This window comes from Myxine glutinosa, chromosome 1, assembly GCF_964187855.1.
Source record: "Myxine glutinosa chromosome 1, kmMyxGlut1.1, whole genome shotgun sequence".
Lineage (NCBI taxonomy): Eukaryota > Metazoa > Chordata > Myxini > Myxiniformes > Myxinidae > Myxine > Myxine glutinosa.
This window is the reverse complement of record NC_136261.1, coordinates 294,649,696-294,675,473: the sequence shown is the minus strand read 5'-3', so window position 1 is coordinate 294,675,473 and position 25,778 is coordinate 294,649,696. Positions and strand designations below refer to the sequence as shown.

The 25,778-nt window shown below is 47.9% G+C and overlaps 1 protein-coding gene across 1 annotated transcript in view; it reads left to right on the top strand.

Annotated features, from left to right (window-relative positions):
- Positions 1 to 25,778, top strand: part of DNAH3 (dynein axonemal heavy chain 3) — a 403,897-nt gene that overhangs the window by 249,609 nt on the left and 128,510 nt on the right. The window contains exons 38-40 of the mRNA XM_078777885.1: positions 10,167 to 10,272; positions 15,488 to 15,617; positions 23,321 to 23,557. Coding sequence (XP_078634011.1) covers positions 10,167 to 10,272; positions 15,488 to 15,617; positions 23,321 to 23,557 — 473 coding nt within the window. The remainder of the gene's footprint in view (positions 1 to 10,166; positions 10,273 to 15,487; positions 15,618 to 23,320; positions 23,558 to 25,778) is intronic.

Below are 25,778 nucleotides of genomic sequence, written 5' to 3'. Positions count from 1 at the left end.
AGGCCTTGACAAAGCTGGAGGGGATGGGGTCAAGAGTGCAGGTGGCAGTTTTCATTCCGATGAGGAGTTCAGAGAGGTCAGTAGGGGAGACTGGGGAGAATTGAGACAGGGGATGGCAGGATAAGGGGGGGCAGGTGGTTTGAGGGGGAGCGGGTGCGGCGGTGGTCAAGCTGTTGTAGATGTTTTCAATTTTGCGTTGGAAGAATGAAAGGAAGGAGATGCAGTTGTCTATTGTGAATGACTGGGTGGTGGTGTTCAGGGGGCTGAGGAGTTTGTTTATTGTAGAGAAGAGTGCTTTTGGGTTTCCGGAGCCAGAGTGGATAATTTGAGAGTAGTAGGCGGAGCGGGCGCGGGAGAGGGCATCTTTATAGTGTTGTATGTGGTCCTTGTAGGCCTGGGAGTGAACTGTGAGACCTGTTTTATTGCGGAGTCTTTCAAGTTGGCGAGCACGAGTTTTCATTAGGCGGAGCTCAGGGGTAAACCAGGGAGCAGAATGGGTGAAAGAAACTGTTTTGGTTTTTATAGGCGCAATTTGGTCAAGGCAGGAAGAGAGAGTGTGGTTGTAGTAGTCAGTGAGGTCAGAAGGGGTGTGGAGGTCAACGAAGGGAGAAGTGGACATTTTTTCAGAGAGGGTCGATGAGAATGAGGCAGGTGAAAAAGCGTTTAGCTTACGGAAGTTGATAGTGCGATAATGCCTTGGTGCTGGGGTGGGGATGTTGATGGTCAGAGTGATGGCTAGGTGGTCAGAGAGAGTGAGGTCGGAGCCAGAGAGATGGTGCAAAATTAGTCCAGTAGAGCAGACAAGGTCCAAAATGTGACCACGGTTATGGGTAGGAAAGTTGACATGTTGAGTGAGGTTAAAGCAGGTGAGTAAATCAGTGAAGTCAGTGGTTAGCGTGGAGTCAGTGGAGTCCATGTGGATATTGAAATCACCAAGGAGGAGGATTGAGGGGGAGAGGGAACATAGCTGGGTCAGAAAGTAGGAGAAGTCAGACAGGAATGATGGGTGTGGTTTGGGAGGGCGGTAGACAACAGCCATGACTGACTGTGTGTGACCAGAGAGTTTAAAAGCCAGGTGTTCAAATGATGGAGCAGATGAGATGGAGATGAGGTTGTTAAAGTTGTTAAAGTCATTTAGGAGATAGTTAGGATTGATGAACCTGTCGCACCATACGCAGCCACTTACCTGTGGTGATGATGATGACTCCACACCTGTGTTTTCTTTGTTTGTGTTGCAGGAGATGAATCGCTGTGTGGATTTGTGAGACGCATCACGACGTGGATGAGACATTGGGGTGATTCCATCTCTCCCTCCCTAGGAGGGACTGATGATGAATTGGTAATGGCAAATTATGATGTTGAGTTGAAAATGGCAAATTTTGATGAGAGTTGAAAATGGCAAATTTGATTGGTTAGGAGGGAGAGAAGACGAATTTGGTTTATGGGAGGAACGGGGAAGACAGTAGGGATGTTTGTTGATTTGTAAAGTAGATGTTTATGGGTAGTGTTGTGTTGTGTGGATACAGTAAGGGGTAAGGGAGGGGCCATGTAGGTTACCTGGTGGGGGGGGGGGGGGCGTACGATAGGAACGTACCTGTCTCACCTGGTTCCCATGTGCCCCCAGTGTGCATCACCTTACATTGCGTGCACTTTTGCGCCCTTACCACCTTACTCACTTGTCCGCTTCTTTTGTCTCCCACCTCCGAGGATCTGGCTTTGGGGTAGAGAGAGAGGAGAGAGAGGTGCTGGCTGCGCAGTTGTGGGCCTGCACTTTCGCTGTTTGCTGCCGGGATCGATACACCATATGGACCGCAATGTTTGTGGCCACCCACAATGGACCGCAGTTCGTTTGCGGCCAAGCACCACCCGGGGATGGACCTATGGGTCAACGTGGCACCTATGCCATACAGGTGAACCACTTTTGGTTGACACCAAGTGCACCACAAGAAGAGCAAGAGACACCTGCAGGGTTAGGGGTTGTCGAATTTATTTTTATACCAATGAACAATGGTGACTGCACCGGATGGTGCTGACTGTGTGGTGGGGTGGTGCTTTTGATGCTGGGAAAGGGTGCTCTGCACGTTATTAAAGGCCGTCGGCCACAGAGCACTCGTGGGTTGGTGTATCGATGCTGGCAAGCGCGCTCTCTCTATGCATAACATCTGCATGTGTTCCTCCAAAAACAGGTCCTGGATCGTAGTGTAAATAGCAGCATAGTCTTGTAAATAATGCTCCCTACCGGCTGTATGTTTAGTTTGAGAATTCTTTCCGGATTCGGTTATCCTGTGGGTGTGTTTCTGTGAGGAGAAGGGTGCAACGTCGCAGGGGGACATATTTACTCATTTGTGAATATCTGTAAAACTGTCGCACTCAGGGTAGAGTTAATAGTAGAGGGAACTACATTGCGTGCCACACTAAAGTAGGTAAAAATTTATCGGGTCGGGACGCCCCGAGGGTAGAGAAGGGTGCAATGTTGCGAATATGGAATTTGGCCTCCATATCCGCTTGTAAATATTCCCCTATTTTCTCCAATACTCCCCAACTTTCCCCGATCCCCCATTCCCTAGTCCCATTGCATGTAAATAACAATCAGTAGAGCCGACCTTCCCCTTATTCCCCCATTAAATGTCGTGCCCAGGTCCACCGCACCACATGTAGACAACTTTCGGACATCTTCCTAGTTATTCTTATTCTATGTCAGTTAAGGCCTCGTTTCCATTAATTATGACTCTTCGTTGCACCAGAATGTGATTATATGGCACCAGTAGTGAGTTTAGGACCTTTCCCATACCTCCTCCCATCTTCTTCCCCAAACAACAACAATAACAACAACTACAACAACAATTACAACAACAACAGAGGAGATGGCGGCGGAGCGGGGGAGGATGCGTCCTCACACCGGCTCGATTAGCTCCAGACCATGCGCTCCACGGGGTTACCCCGAAGGGGCTGGCTGTCAGCTCCTCGTCAGGGGCGGAGCCAGTAACCCCCCCCCGCACGCACCCAATGAGAAGCAACGTGCCGATTCCACGAGGCGGAGCTAACGAGCCGAGGGCGTGTCACTCCCCGCCGGATATACGCAGCCGCTTGCCGGACGTGACGAGAGATGCGCCCCCAGCTTGGAGTCACGAGTAACCTTTGAGGCTGAGGAGAGATGCGCCTCAGCTTGGAGACTGGAGAGAGAAGCCACCGCCACCCCCAGCGCGACGATACCTCCCCGCATCTCTGGACCGGACCGAGTCGATTCTGCCTTGAGCCAAGAGTGCACCTTGAGCCATCGCGACCTGTCTTTCCTTTTCATCAACCCCCGTGTGAGTCAGCATTTTGTCCCGTGTGTCTGTCGTCTGTCCGGGGTTAATATAAGAGTGTGTCTAAGTGCCTGTCTTCCTGTAATATACCTCTAGCCCCTGTAATCTAACCTTTTTCCGTACGAATATACTTGAGAATCGAAACGTTGGTGTCGTATTGTGTGATTGTAATCCAGCCGGGTGTCTTCTTTTTCTTATTGAGCCAGCATAGCGCGGCTAGTCAACGTTCGTTGGAGGGACCGGGGAGGCACGAGAGCCCCTTGGGGGTAATGTACTGTGGGGGCCCGGCCGGTTCGGCCCCGCGCTGACCCCGCAAGGGGCGACGCACGGGGTCCGGCCGGCGGGCAACGACTCGCATACGAGGTGGTCCCACAAGGTCCCACTCGCGCCGTATGACGGCAAGAGTGATCTACGCGCGTACCTGGCGCAGTTCGACTGTGTGTGTAAGGGCAACGGTTGGGGTGAGGACGAAGGTGGAGTACACCTGGTGGCCGCATTGCGCGGCGCGGCGGCGGAGGTGCTGACGGCATTACCAGCGGGTGCTCTCACCCTGCCAGCCCTCCGCGACGCCCTAATTAATCGATTCGGCATAGAACAGCAGAGCGAGCTTGTTAAAGCTCAGCTCGCGCTGCGAAAACGCAAGCCCCAGGAAGCCATCGGGGAACTTGCCCACGACATTCGCCGCGCAGTGGGGATCGCACATGCTAGCATGGCAGCGGATTCCCGGGAAAGCCTGGCGCTGGACCATTTTATCCAGGCCCTCCCGGATATTGAGCTCCGGCAACAGCTCGCCATGTGGCGCCCGCAGACTCTGAGCCAGGCGGCTGACGCTGCGGCCCGTTGGGAAGCAGCGAGGCCCCTGGCCCGGGGGGGCGAGCGTCTCGCAATGGCGGTCCGCCAGATGGGACCCCCGATGGAGGGCGGACCCCTTAGGGGGCCCGCCCCCGACGTGGGTCCTGACCTGGCGGGCATGGTCCGGAGGCTGGTGGACCAGCGCCTGGCAGGACCTGGACCATGGCAGGCGGCCCCGGAGGTGGCCCGCGGTGGACCACGAGCGGGTAATCCAATTCGGACCTACAGGGGGGGGCAAATGCGCAATAGTTTATGGGGTGTATGGCAGTGAAAACTAGCCCGGGAGGGTTAGGATATAATGATAGGGATCTAGCGAAGATGACATTAGGTAACGTTAAGGTTAGGTAGTGACTGATACCTGTAGTGGGGACGCAGGTAGATTAGTGTGGATGATAATGACGTGGGAGCGCAATAGTTTAAAGGGACGACTGGGAAGCGCAAGTTTCAGAAGGGAGTAGTTAGCTGAGATGATGCCGTGTTTGTGAGAATTGAACAGGTGTGATTGCACAGGTGTGCAACTGGACAGGTGTGTGGAGCAGTGTATGAGTAGTGAGTGTGTGGATCAGCGCGAATGCGCTCGGGGAGAGAAGGGTGCAGGTGGCACCAGGTGTGAGAGCACAGGTGTGCAGGTACAGGTGTGTGGAGAGAGTTGGAGTGAGTGGTACGGAGTGGTGTGCATGGTGCGAAGGTGTGGATGGGGGAAGAGTGGACCCCTTTCACGAGCACCCGGGGCGGGTAGTGTAAGTGTTAGGTAGAGGGTGCAGGTAAATTGTGGTTGGATATTGGCATTTGTGGTGCGGTTGCAGAATGGTGTTGTGAATGGGTGCATTAGTGTTGTGGAAATGGCTGGGCGTGTAGCCTGTTAGTGTGTGTAGTTGGTTGGGCACTCCACCACTGTGAGGATGTCGGCCAGGTGAGGCCGCAGGTGGGCTCTGGGAGCCGGTAGTTGTGAGTGGGTGCCTGAGGATCCCGGGTGTGGATCGGGCAGCCCAGTGCCAGAGAGGGCACGGAGTGGGGAGAGAGCCAGAGGGCCTTCCCCTGGTAGTTAGGTTAGGGTAAGGAGCAGGTAAGCTCGGAGGCAACTGCAGTGGTGGAGGTGTGCAGGTGGGTAGACCCACTGGGAGAGGTACACGTCGCAGCCCAGAAATTGTACGAGGGCACCGGGAGATGAATCGGGGGAGTGAGACCCCAAATTGAAGAGCACCACAGTTTGGCCAATGGGAATTGGTTCTTAGAACCCATAGTGTAAGAGGGCCAATGGTTTGGCCGGAGAAAGACCCCGGGTAGTGTAAAGTTGTTAAAGTCATTTAGGAGATAGTTAGGATTGATGAACCTGTCGCACCATACGCAGCCACTTACCTGTGGTGATGATGATGACTCCACACCTGTGTTTTCTTTGTTTGTGTTGCAGGAGATGAATCGCTGTGTGGATTTGTGAGACGCATCACGACGTGGATGAGACATTGGGGTGATTCCATCTCTCCCTCCCTAGGAGGGACTGATGATGAATTGGTAATGGCAAATTATGATGTTGAGTTGAAAATGGCAAATTTTGATGAGAGTTGAAAATGGCAAATTTGATTGGTTAGGAGGGAGAGAAGACGAATTTGGTTTATGGGAGGAACGGGGAAGACAGTAGGGATGTTTGTTGATTTGTAAAGTAGATGTTTATGGGTAGTGTTGTGTTGTGTGGATACAGTAAGGGGTAAGGGAGGGGCCATGTAGGTTACCTGGTGGGGGGGGGGGGGGGCGTACGATAGGAACGTACCTGTCTCACCTGGTTCCCATGTGCCCCCAGTGTGCATCACCTTACATTGCGTGCACTTTTGCGCCCTTACCACCTTACTCACTTGTCCGCTTCTTTTGTCTCCCACCTCCGAGGATCTGGCTTTGGGGTAGAGAGAGAGGAGAGAGAGGTGCTGGCTGCGCAGTTGTGGGCCTGCACTTTCGCTGTTTGCTGCCGGGATCGATACACCATATGGACCGCAATGTTTGTGGCCACCCACAATGGACCGCAGTTCGTTTGCGGCCAAGCACCACCCGGGGATGGACCTATGGGTCAACGTGGCACCTATGCCATACAGGTGAACCACTTTTAGTTGACACCAAGTGCACCACAAGAAGAGCAAGAGACACCTGCAGGGTTAGGGGTTGTCGAATTTATTTTTATACCAATGAACAATGGTGACTGCACCGGATGGTGCTGACTGTGTGGTGGGGTGGTGCTTTTGATGCTGGGAAAGGGTGCTCTGCACGTTATTAAAGGCCGTCGGCCACAGAGCACTCGTGGGTTGGTGTATCGATGCTGGCAAGCGCGCTCTCTCTATGCATAACATCTGCATGTGTTCCTCCAAAGACAGGTCCTGGATCGTAGTGTAAATAGCAGCGTAGTCTTGTAAATAATGCTCCCTACCGGCTGTATGTTTAGTTTGCGAATTCTTTCCGGATTCGGTTATCCTGTGGGTGTGTTTCTGTGAGGAGAAGGGTGCAACGTCGCAGGGGGACATATTTACTCATTTGTGAATATCTGTAAAACTGTCGCACTCAGGGTAGAGTTAATAGTAGAGGGAACTACATTGCGTGCCACACTAAAGTAGGTAAAAGGTCACCCCCCTCGGGGCACAAACAAAGGCATATTGGGCTCAGTGGCAGACCCTGGAATTGAAAGGCAACATCTTGTATCGCAAGTGGGTGGAGGTTCCCTCTGATCGAACTTCCTGGCTGGTGATAGTCCCTGACAAATTCAAGAACGTCATATTGCAACAGGTGCATGGTACCCGCTCCGGCGGCCATTTGGGCAGGACAAAGACAATATCTCGGGTCCGCCGGAGGTTCTATTGGGTGAATATGGGGCGCGACATACAGGACTGGTGTCGGAGATGCGACGCCTGTTCTGCCAAAAAGGGACCAGCACGGAGGATGAGGGCCCCCCTTCAATTACATCAGGTGGGGGCCCCCCTTGAGCGGGTGGCTATGGATATTCTAGGACCGCTGCCCCGCACCCGCCAAGGTAATAAGTATATCCTCGTTGTAATGGACTATTTCACCAAGTGGCCGGAGGCCTACGCCCTCCCCAACCAAGAAGCAGGGGTGGTAGCGCAGGCCTTCGTGGAAGGATTTGTGTGCCGGCATGGGATTCCACAGGAGTTGCACACCGACCAGGGACGAAATTTTGAGAGCAAATTGCTAAAAGATGTGTGCAGTCTCCTGTCAATTCGGAAAACCAGAACAACGCCTTTAAGACCTCAATCTGACGGGATGGTGGAAAGATTCAATCGAACTCTAATCCAACAACTGGCACTGTTCACCACCACCCGTCAGGATGACTGGGACGAACATCTCCCTTATTTGCTCATGGCCTACCGAACCAGCCAGCACGGGGCCACCGCATGCAGTCCAGCGTTGCTTATGTATGGGCGGGAGTTACGGGCTCCCGCCGACTTGCTATGCGGTCCCGTGCCAGACACAGTGGTTAACCCGCCGAGGGAGGGGTACGCACGTCACCTAGAGGAAGGCATGGAGCTAGTCCATGCCTTCGCCCGCCGCCAACTCCATCTGGCGGGGGAAAAGATGAAGCGCAGGTACGACGACCGGAGCCAGGGGAGTCAATACGCTCCGGATATAGCCCTACTTATTGATGGTTCGCAGCATCGCTCGCAGCATCGACAGGTTTCAAGAGAAAATAAATGAAAAATAACTTCCACCCTTTAAAAATCGCGCAAATAAATTTTTGAAATATCAGCTAATTTTTTTTTTTTGTTCGTATCCTTTTCTCACCTGTGTTGCAAGTAGAACGACCTGCTTTCTTATGCTTTAAAAGGCGGTGTATAATCAGAAATATTGTTTGATAGGGTGATGTATTACTGTTATATGAATGAAATGGAAATGTTGAAAGAATAGGTATTGAATATATGATGCATTTTCTGAATCTAATCGATATGAGAAATGGAATTGAATGAGGCTCATCGTTATTAAAAGTGAAGAAGAAGAAGATGAGGAAGAGTTTTTGTTTTCATGTAAATTGAAACCAGTCCATCTATCCTCACTTTACTCAACTACAGACTTGGCATTTAATATGGAATATATTTTTTTCTTGACTCGGGTTTACTTTCTTAACTCAGTATATCAATCTGGTGAGTTTCTTTTACACTTTGGTGATTTATTTGTTAAAAGAACCATGTCACTGATTGTCTGTCGCAGCAAGAAGTCAACAACAGGATTATATCACAGGTGGCGTGGCAAAATGTACGGACAGGTGCATTTGATGATTGGCTTCACAGTCGAGTATACAAGGGTTGTTGCGTTCTGTATTAGTGGAAAACAACTGCTGCACGTCTCCAAAGGTTATTGCCACTTCCTCTGGAGATGGTCCGTCAACTCGACAATGCTGTTTGTCATGGAGTGGTGGCTTTACGAAATTACGGCATGAAACAGCGTGCTATTGCTCGGCAGTATGGCATCACTCAAGGTCAAGTGTCAAAGATCCTGAAACGAAATGTTCAGAGGGGTGTCCCTACTCCAATACCGAGGCCAGGACGTCCCCGCAGAACCACAAGGAGGGATGATCGCCAGCTGCACCTGTGAGTCCGCAATGGCCGTACCAAGTCAGCTAATCGGCGTAGGCCTGAGTGGCAGCAACTGACAAATGTGCCTGTATCCAGAAGGCTAGTCAACCAACGACTGTTTCAAGCAGGCTATCGTGCCAGGCGTCCCCTGAGAAAGCCACGCCTGACCAGACAACACCGCCAGCGCCGATTGCAGTGGGCCAGAGAGCACCGTCAATGGCAACCAGGACACTGGAATCATGTGATCTTCAGTGACGAGTCTAGATTTCTGGTCTATCGTCAAGATGGCCGCATCCGAGTGCACAAACAAGTGCATGAAGCCTACGACAAAGATTGTATAGTGCCAAGAGTCCAAGCTGGAGGTGATGGGGTGACCGTTTGGGCTGCTTTTCATGCAGGGGGCAAAACTGACCTGGTTGTTCTGAATGGAAACCTGCACCAGTTCAAGTACAGGGCCATTCTGGAAGAAACATTGCTTCCATTTGTTCGTGCAGCCTTTCGAGGAAACTTTGTCTTCCAAGATGACAATGCACAGCCTCATCGTGCTCGCATGATCCAACACTTTCTTGCTGACCGTGGTGTAGAGCATATGGAGTGGCCTGCCATGTCCCCGGATATGAATCCAATGGAGAACTTGTGGGCAGAATTAACGCGTCAAATCGACCTCTTGGACCAGCAGCCGACCTCTGTGCGTGAATTGCAGCAGGCTATTGTCACTGCATGGCAAGCGATTCCTGTCCAAACCTTGGCAAATCTCGTGAATAGCATGCCTCAACGTGTATGTGCTCTCCTGAATGCTCGTGGGGGTTACATGAAGTACTGAACTGTAATTTTACTGTCCGTAATCCCAGTCGTAATTTAACTTTTGTTTTTGTTAAAAAAAAATTTGGGCTAATGTGCAAAATAAAGAGATACTTCTGGAAAACGTACAGAAGTTTAACACAGTACTATCCATGAATTTAGTTCGATATCAGTTTACATCACTTTCAAGGATCAATTTATTTGTTTCGAAATTTCAAATGTGGTTTTTGTTTCTTTTAAAGGTCACATTAACAAAATCTAGAATAATTTCAACATAATTCCAATGAACTTTTGGTTCTAAGACATCTTGAAAAGTAAGTTCACCCCCACAAAAAAAATATTCCATATTAAATGCCAAGTCTGTATATCATACTGTAAAGATGGCGATCAGAATTGATGACGACCTTATGTACAGCATATAAATCCCCTATAGGACAATTGTTGACGGAGGGACGGACACACTCAGGCACGCACGCAGACCCGCCGTGACCCTGCTCCTTTTATATTATAGATACAATCCTTAATATGGACGTGTTACACAAAGTGAAACTTGGTGTGTGTGTGTGTGTGTTCATTATGAACTGATATTCAAGACACCATTGCATTTCATTTTGGTGCAAGTATTTCCCGCCATTTGCAGATGTGGAATGATCTACATGGAACCTCATCAGCTGGGCTGGAGACCACTCAAGGACTCCTACGTTGATACTCTACCCAATACTTTGGCATCAGAACATATAGAGTTGGTACTTGATATGAAAATTATCTCAACCCTTGCTTCTCTTGTTAAAAAAAATAATTCCACAACATTGTGGAAATCAATCACAACCAGGAATATCTCAAGGAAATATCAGAATATGAGAAGTATCGGTGGATGAGAGAAGTTGGGATCCTAACATTTCTTGTTAATACAATTAGCTAGCGGTGGCCATGGTTATAACACACACGCACACGCACACGCACACACACACGCACGAAAAGACGCTTCTCCTTTCACCAATAGATGCAAAAATGTATTATAATTACCTCTGTCACCAAAAGTGGATTTTCACCCGTGTCTGTCTGTGAGCACGATATCTCAAAAGGTTGTGGATGGATTTGTTCAAAACTTGGTGGACAGGTTGGGTGTGTGAAAAGGGCGAATGGATTACATTTGGATGAAGACCTGGATCCAGACCCGGATGCAAGAATTTTTTAAGTGAATCTTCACCATTGAGAGATGGGGCCAAAAACAATATTGTTGCGGTTATGTGAATTGGCCCCGAAGGTAATAGCACCAAACATACAGGTCCCTCGGCATACTTATTTCCAAAATGTAATGTTAGAGGAGTCCCTTTCCCTTGTTTAGTGGGTTAGAATGTGAAACAATGCATTGGTGAGGGTTAGAGAGGCTTCTCCCTTCCCCCCCAATTTTCTCCCCATTGTCTTGGGGTAATTGTTACATATACAACAACAACAACATGCATTTTAAGGCCATTTTCCCTGCTAGAGCGGGGGTTAGCCTTGCGGTCCCCATGACAATCTTCTCCATTTTGCCCTATTTTCTGCATCTCCCCTTGTTTAACCCCCTTGCCCGCATTTCTTCTTCCACCATCTTTAGCCAAGTCTTTCTCGGTCTTCCCCGTCCTCTACTTCCTTCTACATTCATTTCCATCACTCTTCTCAACCAGTCACTTTCATCCTTCCTCAACACATGACCAAACCATCTCAACCTGTTCCTCTTCACAGCATCAATCACAGGCTCTATTCCCATCATCTTTCGCAATTCATCATTTGTCTTCCTCTCTCTCAACGATACTCCACACATACACCGAACCATTCGCATTTCCACCCTTTCCAGCCTTCGTTGCTGCTCTACGTTCATTACCCATGTCTTGCTCCCATAAATCATAACACTTCTCGCACATGCAGCAATTGCAGCATACACCTTTCCCTTCAGCTGCAACGACACTCCCCTCCTCGTCAGCACGCCACTCAGTTCCTGAAACTTCTTCCATGCACATCTCACTCGAGCAACCGTCGCCGAGTCTGATCCACATCCATTCAGCACGTCTCCGAGGTAGCAAAATGTTTTCACACCTTCCAGCTTCACGCCGTCTCAAAGATCCAACTCAACATTTCCTCCATCTGCAGCTCCCTCTGTGCACACCTTACATTTGAATGTAGCTGCCACACTGGTTAATGACCCTCTCAGACCACTACATTTTTGATGAACCCACTCAGCGCACATTGTACATTGAATGGAGTTCACTCCGACACCTTTCCTGCACACAGCACACAGCCACTTCCCAGTTCTTTCCAGCTCACCACGTGCTTTACCACTTGCCATCACCTTCGTCTTTCCGATATTCACCTTCAGACCTTTTGTCTCCATACATTCCTTCAACTTGTTCATCTTTTCCTTCAGTCCATCCATACTTTCCGCAATCAACACCAGATCATCTGCATACAACAACTCTCACGGTAAACCCTCCTTTACGTTCTGAGCCAGCACCTCCATCACAGCTACAAATAGTAGTGAACTGTGTACCGACCCCTGATGCATATGTTACATATGTTACATATATGCACATTGTATTTTAGTTTAATAGCTCCATGGCGCATGTGCGAGTAGTCACCTTAGCTCGCCAAAAGTCATTCGAATCACACGCCGAATCCCAACTTCCACTCGTCCTCCCCGTCTAAATCTTCCCTTAGATACACGATAAGGACACAACACTTAGCTTTTAGTAAATACATTTTTAGTTGTGCTTTATTTTGGTTTCATTATAATTTTCTCGCTAAGTTTACATGACATCAAGGCATTATACACGCCGTTCATTGCTCCACGACCCGAAGACACCACAACGCCGCCTCAACCACACACGACATGTCCACCTTCCTCATCCCTCATCCAGGCACGCCATGGATGTACGCCGCAGTTTGGAAGCACGGGGACGGAAGCAAAGAGAGCAGCCACAATCGTCTCCAATCTCCGTACAACATTGTACCTCCGAAGAAGCAGGCACTAATTGGCCATTAGCATCCTGTGGATACATAATCGCTCCGTTCTCCCCCCACAAGTAATTACGCACTCAATAATTCGCATCCGTGAATGTGAGTATAACGAGGTCCTGTGCTTGTTTTGTGGGACTTCGTGGTGCTTCAAGAGAGAACGATCAGGGCTAGTGATGGTGCTCACATTGGCGGGTCGAACTGGGAGCCAACCCTTGGGGCGGATGGAACGAGTGCACTGATTGGGGCCACACCAAGCCACGCTTTCACATATCTTTTAGTTCTCACGCAGTAGGTTATTAATCTCATGCATTCTTTTCTCAGCTCTTTTTATTTTTATCGTTCTACCTTGAAGACAAATGATGAATTGCGAAAGATGATGGGAATAGAGCCTGTGATGGATGCTGTGAAGAGGAACAGGTTGAGATGGTTTGGTCATGTGTTGAGGAAGGATGAAAGTGACTGGTTGAGAAGAGTGATGGAAATGAATGTAGAAGGAAGTAGAGGACGGGAAAGACCGAGAAAGACTTGGCTAAAGATAGTGGAAGAAGAAATGCGGGCAAGGGGGTTAACAAGGGGAGATGCAGAAAATAGGGCAAAATGGAGAAGATTGTCATGGGGCCTGCAAGGCTAACCCCTGCTCTAGCAGGGAAAATGGCCTTAAAATGCCTGTTGTTTTTGTTGTTGTTCTCCCTTGAACGCAGACACACCGTTAATAAAGAGGGCATCAACAATTGACAGCGTTGCCGCGGCCCGACTCCTCCGGAGGGACAACCACTGATAACGCACCTTCACCGTTTCTCTTGCACCACCTGCATTTCACGTACCCCAACGCACGCTCTACAGTCACACACCTTAGACACCCCCAGTATTTATCCTCTCAACCCTCCACCTTCCCCTCTCCCCCCTTTTAGCACCCGGTGATATCGTTGCGGTTCCACCCGTCCTCCCCGTCTCTAAATGGGGTCTCTAGATCAAACTCGGAGTTGGTTCGGTGACAAGACCCTCATTCTTTTTCTCTTTCTGTTCTATCTCCCTCTGCAGATGGTCTGATTGGGTTCCCAGGTCTTATGTATAGTCATAAGTAAGGCATAGGATTAAGTCTGCATCTCGACCATTTTTCTTCACTGTATATATCGCGACACTATTCATTGGTTGCGACCATTATTCTTTTGTACTTTTTTTTTTTTTTTACTGCATTCCGCCTTTTTGATGATTTGCTGGCTTGTGCATTAAAGTGTTGAATAGCACCGCATCTTCACATCTTACATTGTTCTGTAAATAATAATCCCCTCTTGTTGAACTTCATTTTCAATCTGTCTGTGTTTGTCATTTTCCGATGGATCCAGTGCTGTTCGCCCATTATGTTAGACTGGGAGGTTATAATTCCCAATTGATTGGCTCATTCAGTCCGGCTTGCATCAGCGGTAATCTCGGCCACCCTCCAATTCCATCCCAAGATCCAATTAAGATAAGATTGGTGCATAGCCCGATTGGTACATAGCCCCTGATTGGAATGCCACATGGCGCAGGTAAACGGTGGTCAGACGGCAGACCCTGGGACCACATGGTAGACCAATTTGCGTTCACGGTTGCCCAGCAACCCACCATGGAATGAAGATATTTGTGATCGGTGGCCTCGGGCACGGTAAGTTTGAGGAGAACCGAGGATCACCCTCGCAGTAGAACTGAAACCTGTAGCTGTAACAATATCTAACACGATATCTCAAAAACCTGTGGACTGATAATGACAAAACTTGGTGATTGAGTTGGTTAGGTGACAATAACAAGCTGATTAGATTTTGGTTCAGGTGTGGATGCAGTTCTGGCCTATCAGTGGGATACAAAACATAAAGTGTTCAGCCTGATGGATGTATGTGCTCTACCAAGTGCTGTTCTAGTTTTTCTAGAGGTCACGGAACCAAATAAAAAAATATACTTATAATGGCACTCAGAGCCCATACAACTCCCACTCCTCTCAAACATAATTAATATAAATATCATTTTAACTTAACTCTGTGCATTGACAAGACCTTCACATATGACCTTCACATCGGTATTAAGAAACACAGAAGTTTGGTTAGAAAGCGGCCATATACAAACCTTTGACCTTTCAGGAGCCCATATCGTCGAAAGTTTTTGCTGTACGGACTGCAATTGCAAAATATCAGGTTTTTGGACGGGTTGACCAGGAAGTTCTCCAAATGTATCACTGTTTAGAGCCACACCCCTTTATCACAAGTACATTTGCAAGTAATTTTGGTGTCGTTAAAAGTTTTTTATGGCATTTAATTCTACAATCCTTACCTCACAGTCTGAAATACAGTATATCCAGGTTGCCCCAATGGACTTTGTTTCTCAGGGTTTCTGCGCATGCTTGCCTGGCAATCTGGGGCACATTACGTCATTTTGGATGTTCCCTATTACGTCGAGATTCATTTTAGAGATGAGAGGTGGTGGGCGGAGTTCAAGATGGGGGCGGGGTGGGAAGCTTCTTTAGAGCAAAACCACATGAATGTCCTGCATCACAAGCTCCTCCGTGAACCACTTGGCCAGAGAGATCATAATCAGCATAGTCACACACATGTGACACATGTGCTTCTGCAATGGAAAGTCCTCACATAGACCCGCCCACAAACAACAGGTGTTTACACATACAAAATTAATCTGTCTACCATGTCTATAAATTACGCTGCCTCCTCAGCGTCACGTATAACAAATGACTTACTCTGACACGTTCCTGTTTGGATGGAAATCTAACGGACTCGAAACACATGGACCACACTACACTACACTTACCACAGTCTAGCTATGGATCCCTCAACCCCCTTCCATGTACGAATATGTACATGATTATTAATGACTTATTTAGTATATATTCCTGTACATGATTTAACCATGTCTTGGTGTTCATGCACATGATTATTCATGATTTGGCATGTGCGTGCATGGTCTCATGCATGACAGGTGGATGACCTATTCTTCTGGCTCATGGATCCATGTATCGAGTTTATCCACACGCAGTGTCGATCTTTCGTGGTGACATCCTCAATCCACCTCGTATACTCACACATGCGTCTGTTCACCTCCCAGCTGGGTGAGCATAATGTTTTGTGTGTGTGTGTGTGTGTGTGTGTGTGTGTGTGTGTGTGTGTGTGTGTGTGTGTGTGTGTGTGTGTGTGTGTGTGTTTTATGTGTGTTTGCATATGTAAAGCTACATTTCGAGATAATAAATATACAGTACCTGAAGGCAGGTGCATGTAACTGTGTGCACTTGTATGAAAACCTCTATTTATATGAACTATGTGAAGGGGGCACTAAAGTGTTATTCTACTCAAACAGCTCACATAACCCTGTTCTCTGAGAGTTGCATTATTTAATTAGTTTCAAATTTAATTATTTTGTGTGTATACAGTGCATTCAGAAAATATTCAGACCCCTTCACTTTTTTCACATTTTGTTATGTTGCAGCCTTATGCTGAAATCGTTTAAATTCATTTTTTCCCTCATCAATCTACATTCAATACCCCATAACGACAAAGAGAAAACAGGATTTTAGAAAGTTTTGCAAATTTATTAAAAGGAAAAAACTGAAATATCACATTGACATAAGTATTCAGACCCTTTGCTATGACACTTGAAATTTAGCTCAGGTGCCTCCCATTTCTCTTGATCATCTTTGAGATGTTTCTACACCTTGTTTGGAGTCCACCTGTGGTAAATTCAATTGATTGGACATGATTTGGAAAGGCACACACCTGTCTATATAAGGTCTCGCAGCTGACAATGCATATCAGAGCAAAAACCAAGCCATGAGGTCGAAGGAACTGCCTGCAGAGTTCAGAGACAGGATTGTGTCGAGGCACAGATATGGGGAAGCCTACAAAAAAAAATTCTGCTGCATTGAAGGTTCCCAAGAGCACAGTGGCCTCCATAATTATTAAATGATAGAAGTTTGGAACAACCAGGACTCTTCCTAGAGCTGGCCGCCCGGCCAAACTGCGCAATTGGGGGAGAAGACAAAATCACAGACTGGTCAAACAAGTGGAACATGTCTTTCAATCCTGACAAATCTCACACTCTTACTATGTCTCTCCGAAAAGATCGACTGGACAACCCTCCCATCTACTTTCTCAACAATCCTCTCCAAGAAGTTCTGTCGCTCAAGATTTTGGGTCTCACTATCTGCCATGATCTTTCTTGGGAAAACCACATTTCCAAGCTGGCCTCCAAAGCCAGTCGCCGACTGGGCATCCTCCGTCGTGCGAAGTCCTTCCTCGGCACACCTGAGCTCCTCACCACATACAAGGCTTTCATCCGCAGCTCAATGGAATACTGTTCTCCCCTATGGGCCGGTGCTCCTGCCTCACACCTAGCTCGGCTTCACGCTGTTGAAACCAAAGCTTTCAGAATTATTGGAATCTCCCGCGATGAAGCTATCTCTGAGGGCCTTTCACTCACTCACCGCAGGCAGGTAGGTGGTCTTTCTGTCTTCTACCGACTCCTCTCCGGCCTTGCACCCCCAGCTCTCTCTGTGCTCTGTCCCCCAAATATTCCTACAGGTCGCACAGGATCTGCCAGCAACCCTCTGATGGTTAAACTGCCGAAATCTCGGCTCTCTGCTCACCTTCACTCTTTCATTCCTCTTTTCTCCCGCCTCTGGAACAAACTCCCTCACTCCCTTCAATCCCACTCCTCCCTCCAGGTCTTTAAAACAGCTGTTCACCACCATCTCTTATCTTCCCCCATCCAAAACCTTGATCTTTTCTACCCCCGCTAATTCACCCCAGATCCACCTTGTTTGAAATTCCAACTTCTTTCCTGGAAGTCCTGGCAGTGTCCATATGTTTTATACCTCTCCCACCGCCCCCTTCCCATGCCCCCCCCCCCCCCAAAGCCCTCGCCCTCTCTCAGATCTCTCGATGTCTCCATGTCTCTCGGTCCCTGCTCTCAAATGTTGTGTTTGTGTCCTTCCCCCTCTCTCCCCATCTTGTCTACCGCTCCCGATGTTATATGTTTTATGTGTCGGTTTGTCTTTCTGTGTGATTAATGTTCGCTCTTTCACGAGCCTCGATCTTGTACACAAAAAAAAAAAAAAAAAAAAAAAAAAAAAAAAAGGGCCTTGGTAATAGAGGTGACCAAGAACCCGATGGTCACTCTGGCTGAGATCCTGTGTGGAGATGGGAGAAACTTCCAGAAGGACAACTATCACTGCAACACTCCACCGATCGGGGCTTTATGGCAGTGTGGCCAGACGGAAGCCTCTCCTCAGTGAAAGACACATGAAAGCCCGCTTGGAGTTTGCAAAAAAGCACCTAAAGGACTCTCAGACTGTGAGAAACAAGATTCTGTGGGCTTTCATGTGTCTTTCACTGAGGAGAGGCTCCGTCTGGCCACTCTGCCATAAAGCCCCGATCGGTGGAGTGTTGCAGTGATGGTTGTCCTTCTGGAAGTTTCTCCCATCTCCACACAGGATCTCTGGATCTCAGCCAGAGTGACCATCGGCTTCTTGGTCACCTCTCTTACCAAGGCCCTTCTCCCCCGATTGCTCAGTTTGGCCGGGCGGCCAGCTCTAGGAAGAGTCCTGGTTGTTCCAAACTTCTTCCATTTAAGAATTATGGAGGCCACTGTGCTCTTGGGAACCTTCGATGCAGCAGAATTTTTTTGTAGGCTTCCCCAGATCTGTGCCTCGACACGATCCTGTCTCTGAACTCTGCAGGCAGTTCCTTCGACCTCATGGCTTGGTTTTTGCTCTGATATGCATTGTCAGCTGTGAGACCTTATATAGACAGGTGTGTGCCTTTCCAAATCATGTCCAATCAATTGAATTTACCACAGGTGGACTCCAATCAAGGTGTAGAAACATCTCAAAGATGATCAAGAGAAATGGGAGGCACCTGAGCTAAATTTCAAGTGTCATAGCAAAGGGTCTGAATACTTATGTCAATGTGATATTTCAATTTTTTTCTTTTTAATAAATTTGCAAAACTTTCTAAAATCCTGTTTTCATTTTTGTCATTATGGGGTATTGAGTGTAGATTGATGAGGGGAAAAAATGAATTTAACCGATTTCAGCATATGGCTGCAACATAACAAAACGTGAAAAAAGTGAAGGGGTCTGAATTTTTTTTTTTTTTTTTTTTTTTTTTTTTTGTGTACAAGATCGAGGCTCGTGAAAGAGCGAACATTAATCACACAGAAAGACAAACAGACACATAAAACAAATAACATCGGGAGCGGTAGACAAGATGGGGAGAGAGGGGGAAGGACACAAACACAACATTTGAGAGCAGGGACCGAGAGACATGGAGACATCGAGAGATCTGTGGGAGGGAGAGGGCTTTGGGGGGGAGGCATGTGAAGGGGGGGGGGGGGGGTGGGAGAGGTATAAACATATGGACACTGCCAGGATTTCCAGGAAAGAAGTTGGAATTTCAAACAAGGTGGATCTGGGGTGAATTAGTGGGGGTAGAAAAGATCAAGGTTATGGATGGGGGAAGATAAGAGATGGTGGTGAACAGCTGTTTTAAAGACCTGGAGGGAGGAGAGGGATTGAAGGGAGTGTGGGAGTTTGTTCCACAGGCGGGAGAAAAGAGGAATGAAAGTGAAGGTGAGCAGAGAGCCGAGATTTCGGCAGTTTAACCATCAGAGGGTTGCTGGCAGATCTTGTGCGACCTGTAGGAATATTTGGGGGACAGAGCACAGAGAGAGCTGGGGGAGCAAGGCCGGAGAGGAGTCGGTAGAAGACAGAAAGACCACCTACCTGCCTGCGGTGAGTGAGTGAAAGGCCCTCAGAGATAGCTTCATCGCGGGAGATTCCAATGATTTTGAAAGCTTTGGATTCAACAGCGTGAAACCGAGCCAGGTGTGAGGCAGGAGCACCAGCCCATAGGGGAGAACAGTATTCCATTGAGCTGCGGATGAAAGCCTTGTATGTGGTGAGGAGCTCAGGTGTGCCGAGGAAGGACTTCGCATGACGGAGGATGCCCAGTCGGCGACTGGCTTTGGAGGCCAGCTTGGAAATGTGGTTTTCCCAAGAAAGATCATGGCAGATAGTGAGACCCAAAAGCTTGAGCGACAGAACTTCTTGGAGAGGATTGTTGAGAAAGTAGATGGGAGGGTTGTCCAGTCGATCTTTTCGGAGAGACATAGTAAGAGAGTGAGATTTGTCAGGATTGAAAGACATGTTCCACTTGTTTGACCAGTCTGTGATTTTGTCCAGGTCTCCAGAGAGTGAGGAGGCTGCAGACTGCCGATCTGAGGGAAGAGGAATGGAGCGGCAGAGAGTGGAGTCATCAGCAAAGAGATGGAGAGGATTTTCCAGAGAGTCGGAGAGATCATTGATAAAGACCAGAAAAAGCACAGGGCCCAGCACACTTCCTTGGGGAACTCCAGCCTGAACAGGAAGGGGAGAAGAGAGAAATCCATTCAGGGCCACACGTTGACTACGACCAGAGAGGAAGTCCGCAAGCCATGCATGGAGATTTCCATGGATACCATAGGAGGAGAGTTTGGTGAGCAGAGCTGGGTGCCAGACCGCATCAAAGGCCCGTGATATGTCAAGGGAGACAGCTCTGATTTCCTGTTTGGCATTGAGGACCTCCATCCATTGTTGAGACAGCAGAAGCAGCATGTCCAGAGTAGAGTGACCTGGTCTGAAACCAAATTGATGATCAGAGATCAAGCCATTGGAGAAGAGGAAAGATTTCATATCCGAAGCAATGATGGATTCCATGACTTTGCTGATAATTGGGAGCAGGCTGATTGGTCTGTAGTTGCAAGGATCTGTTTTTGCACCTTTTTTGTGTAAAGCGGTAATGTTAGCTGATTTCCAGGATGCTGGCAGATGACCTTGAGCAAAAGATAGGGTGAAAAAACAGAGAGAGGGTGAGATAGAGCGGCAGAGCAGGATTTTAGGACCCGTGGGCTGATGCCGTCTGGTCCAGTTGCAGAATCAGAGTCGAGGTTTGACAAAAACTCCTCCACCTTGTCAGGAGAGAAGGACACAGAGTCCAGGAGCAGTTGGGTTCGACTGGGAAAGGTGGGAACAGAGAGAGATGGGTTTGGGACTAAGGATTTTGAGGCGAACACAGAGTTTAGGCATTCGGCTTTGTCACGTGCGATGTCAACTGTGTGGCCATTTGAGGTAAGGGAGGGGATGGAGGGGGAACAAACACCAGAAACGGATTTGACCAGACGCCACCAGGATTTGGAGGAAGGAGACAGGTTTGAGAGTTCATTCTTGAGTGAGGAGAGATAGTGCTTCCTGGCACTCCTGAGGGTAGACACACACTTGTTCCGAGCTTGGTGGAAGGAACTGAGATTGCCTTCAGTTGGATTAGCCTTCCAAGAGGCAAAGGCAAGTTGTTTCAGGGCAACTGCCTCACCACAAGATTCAGTGTACCATGGACGGGAGGAAGGGTAAGACAATTGAAGGCGAGATGGCATAAATCTGTGCATGAGAGAGATCAGTTTGCTTTGGAAGAATTCCCAGGAAGAATTGATGTCAGAGGCAGTGGAGATGGGAGACCAATCCAGACGATTGATGGCTGCTTGAAGACCGTCCCAGTCGGCCTGAGTGAAATGCCAGACTCGTCGACGCTGAGGAGGCTCTCTGAGAATGGCCAGAGAGATGTCCACTTTGACAAGCACATGATCAGAGGAACCGATTGGAGCAGAAGAAGAGCAGCAGACATTAGCAGGGAAGTTTGTCATAACCAGGTCTAGAAGAGAAGATACTCCATTGGCTGAGATCCGGGTCGGGAAATTGACAGATTGTGTCAATCCCAGTGAGTCACAGAAGTCCTTTGCTGAGGTGCCATGACTGGTGAGAGAGGAACCCACACCCAACCAGGTGGCATGATGACAGTTGAAGTCACCACATATGAGGAAGAGAGAGTTGGGATGAGTGGATAGAAGCTTTGATGGTGAAGGGATGAGGCACAGTGAGGGGTTGTTTGAGGGGGGGGCAGAGGAAAGTAGAAGGTTTGGGGGGGTGGAGGTATGAGATAGAAGGGAGACGAAGTGGGGAGGAGGCAGCTTGGAGGAGGAGGGGGGAGGAGGGAGAATTGGAGAGGAATGGTATGGGGGGAGAATTGAATGGGAGGGATTGGGGGGGAGTTTTGAAGGGGAGGAGTGAGGGGGGAGTTTAGGAGGGGAGGGGCAAGGGGGAAGTTTAGAAGTGGAGGGGCAAGGGGGGAGTTTAGGAGTGTAGGGGCAAGGGGGGGGATTTGGAGGGGAGGGGCAAGGGGGGAGTTTAGGAGGGGAAGGGCAAGGGGGGAGATCAGGAGTGGAGGGGCAAGGGGGGGGATTAGGAGGGGAGGGGCAAAGGGGGAGTTTAGGAGGGGAAGGGCAAGGGGGGAGTTCAGGAGTGGAGGGGCAAGGGGGGAGTTTAGGAGTGTAGGTGCAAGGGGGGGGGATTTGGATGGGAGGGGCAAGAGGGGAGTTTAGAAAGTGGATGATTAATGAAAGACGAACATTGATAACAAATTGGGTTTGTTGTGATTTTCAAGTTAGCAATCCGATTCAGAACGATGGAGGAGGGATGGAATGAATGTGAATTTAGACCATGTAGTGAGGGAGACGTATAAGATATTGAATTTCTTTTTTTTGAAGTGGAATGAGTTGGAGAGGAAATTGAGTCTGCATATACAGTGAATTCTTTCTGAATTCACTGTATATGCAGTATCTTTACAATTTAATTATATCTTAAGTTTTCCATCCACTTCTGGCGTAGCGCACATACCACCAGGGGGCACTATTTTGGCTACATACATACATACAAATTGCATTACAGTAAGATTATTATTATTATTATTGTTATTATTATGAGTTGTGTTTTTGTATAAATGTTTTTGATTCATTCTTATTTCTAGATATTTATTCATGGTCCGTTCCGAGCGTGTGTATCACATGACTGCCGGTTACTACATTTTTGGGGAACACTGTCGTTCCTTTGAGTAAATGGAGACTTTCTACTGAACCTGAAATCGTTTTAATGTCATTTTGAGCTGTCCTGTCCTGTGAACATTTGGTAGCTCGGGGATTGATCGCAAGTTGGATAAAAGACGATTTTATCAATTATTGGTACAAGATTTGAGGTGCAAGATACCTGAATGACCATCTCTCTGGAAGGGGGATCATGAGGACCTTTTAACATGGGCCAAAGAGTACAACTCGTTGGTTTATTTATTTTATTTGACTGTGTAAGGTCTCACCTAAGGCTAAACTATGCAGCACATTGTCATTATTACTCATATATCACCCAAATGAGATTGTCCATCTTCCCAATGGCGATCACAATTGGAAGCCTGGTCTTGTTTTTGGCCAATTCATTTGAATTCGATTTAAAATTTTCAATAATGAACAGAGAATGAACATCATGAACAGAACAGAGAATGAACAGATAATTCATTTGAATCCATGACACTTCAATATTCCCTCATATGGATATGATATCTTCGATTCGGCACTGACCTTTGGTTCAAAGGACACTCCTTGAGTCATTTAAGCTTTCACAGTCTCTGTTTCTGGGTTGTTATTTGAGATATTTTTGTTATTGCAAGAAAGAATTTTATTTTTGTACTCAGGTGTTGTCACCAGTTCGAGTCTGGCCTCCAAATGGCTTCATTTATTTTGAGTCACTTTTTGGTTACCTGCTCAGCTGTGTGACATCGGCTGAAGAAGCATAGCTCTTCTGTTCTCCTCCAGGTGTTCGACTTAGACCCCCAATGGTCCACGAACTGCCTTGACCACCATTCACGTGACTGTGTGTGTGTTTACTTGCATGCGCGTGTGCAGGTGAAATAGCGACGGCCGGGTTGGACGGCCGGCCGGCCTTGCCGGTTCAGCAGGTGGCCATGTGGCTGCAGGGAATGTTTCTGTTCAGCCTCGTTTGGAGTGTCGGAGCAACCATCACCGGTGATAGTCGCAAAAAGTTTGATGTGTTCTACCGCAGTCTGCTGCTCAATCAGGACAAGAACAACCCCAGGCCAAGTAGTGTGAACATCTCAAAGAGCAACATCTTTCCTGAAAGGGGTAAAGATAGCTGTCACAGTTTGAATCTAATACCTTTTGTGTTTTTGATGGCTCCATGACCCGAACGTGGGGTTTGGGGGGTTTCTTCATTTCTGGCTATTGTTTCCATGAAAAGAATATCGTTTAGTTTTTGAATACTTGAAAAAAATAAGTACTGGCAAAAAAAAAGTAAAATTTAATTAAAAATATATATAACAACCTGACTTAGTGTTGCACCATGGTCCACTCTTGGTGGTTGCTCCCCAGTGTTGCTTTTCTCAAGCACAGACAGCTCAACAAGAACTATAAATATATATATATATATATATATATATATATATATATATATATATATATATATATATATATATATATATATATATATATATATATATATATATATATATATATATATATATATTATAATAGGTGAAGGTGATTCTGTCTGTCCAGGGGTGTGGCTTACTCCGTTTACAGAGTAGCTCCAGCCATTCTGGGAGAGGCTTCATGTAAACAAATATCCACCATTTTATTACCTTGAATAGCCTTGAGGCCTGTTCAGTTAGGCCCGTGCTGTCTTTCTCTCTCACACAGGTTTATTTCAACTCTAATTTGATGTATCATTTCATTTTTAACAGTCGCTAACATAGTTTTAGACTCGGTTGAAAAAAAACGGGAAGAGAATCCCATGAAAGTTTCCGTTTATAGAATGAAATTATTTCTCAAAGGCCTGTAAAATAAAGCCCATTCATTGAGTCAGCCTCACGATTTTATCTCGAATTCACCATCTGATTTAATTTTTATCGATGGTTTTAGACTCGGTGTCAGAAATAATTGAGAACATTCACGCACACACGGGAAATTGCCGAGATATATTTTTTAAAATCGCACCACGATGATACACGAAAATACACCGCCTAAAATAACAGTCGGGGAAAATGTCGACATATATTAAAAATTCGCTTTTTCTTTTCCATTAAGATATATTACTTTTACTTTTGATGACAGTCGTCACAAAACGACATATATTTCTTCGTTCTTATTTCATTCAACATTATTATCCGGAAGCAAAAACTAAAATATGTTTCAGGAAATTACTGAGAGATATTTCTTCGTTTTTTTTTATTAGTTATGTGCGCATACACTTTAAATAGGTTTATTTGAAATCTTTAATTTTCACAATGTAATTTACTTGCAATTTGATGCTTACGAGACACTTCCTCTTGAGCATCGTGACAATTCATGCGTTGCGTGGAAACTTCCATTTCCAAAATGAATGAGACGGGAGAGGAGCGAGGAGCGATGAGTTGGAGAGTGAGGAGCGAGGGGTTGGAGAGCGAAGAGATAGGGGTTGGAGAGCGAGGAGCGAGGGGTTGGAGAGCGAGGAGCGAGGGGTTGGAGAGCGAGGAGCTAGGGGTTGGAGAGCGAGGAGCTAGGGGTTGGAGAGCGAGGAGCGAGGGGTTGGAGAGCGAGGAGCGAAGGGTTGGAGAGCGAGGAGCGAGGGGTTGGAGAGCGAGGAGCGAGGGGTTGGAGAGCGAGGAGCGAGGGGTTGGAGAGCGAGGAGCGAGGGGTTGGAGAGCGAGGAGCGAGGGGTTGGAGAGCGAGGAGCGAGGGGTTGGAGAGCGAGGAGTGAGGGGTTGGAGAGCAAGGTGCTCGGGGTTGGAGAGCGAGGGGTTGGACAGCGAGGAGCTAGGGGTTGGAGAGCGAGGAGCTAGGGGTTGGAGAGTGAGGAGCTAGGGGTTGGGGAGTGAGGAGCTAGGGGTTGGGGAGTGAGGAGCTAGGGGTTGGAGAGGAGCGAGAAATTGGAGAGGAGTGAGGGGTTGGAGAGTGAGGAGTGAGGGGTTGGAGAGTGAGGAGTGAGGGGTTGGAGAGTGAGGAGTGAGGGGTTGGAGAGTGAGGAGTGAGGGGTTGGAGAGCGAGGAGTTGGAGAGTGATGAGCTAGTGGTTGGAGAGTGAGGAGCTAGGGGTTGGAGAGGAGTGAGGGGTTGGAGAGTGAGGAGCAAGGGGTTGGAGAGTGAGGAGCAAAGGGTTGGAGAGTGAGGGGCAAGGGGTTGGAGAGTGAGGAGCGAGGGGTTGGAGAGCTAGGGGTTGGAGAGCGAGGAGCTAGGGGTTGGAGAGCGAGGAGGTAGGGGTTGGAGAGTGAGGAGCTAGGGGTTGGGGAGTGAGGAGCTAGGGGTTGGGGAGTGAGGAGCTAGGGGTTGGAGAGCAAGGTGCGAGGGGTTGGAGAGCGAGGGGTTGGACG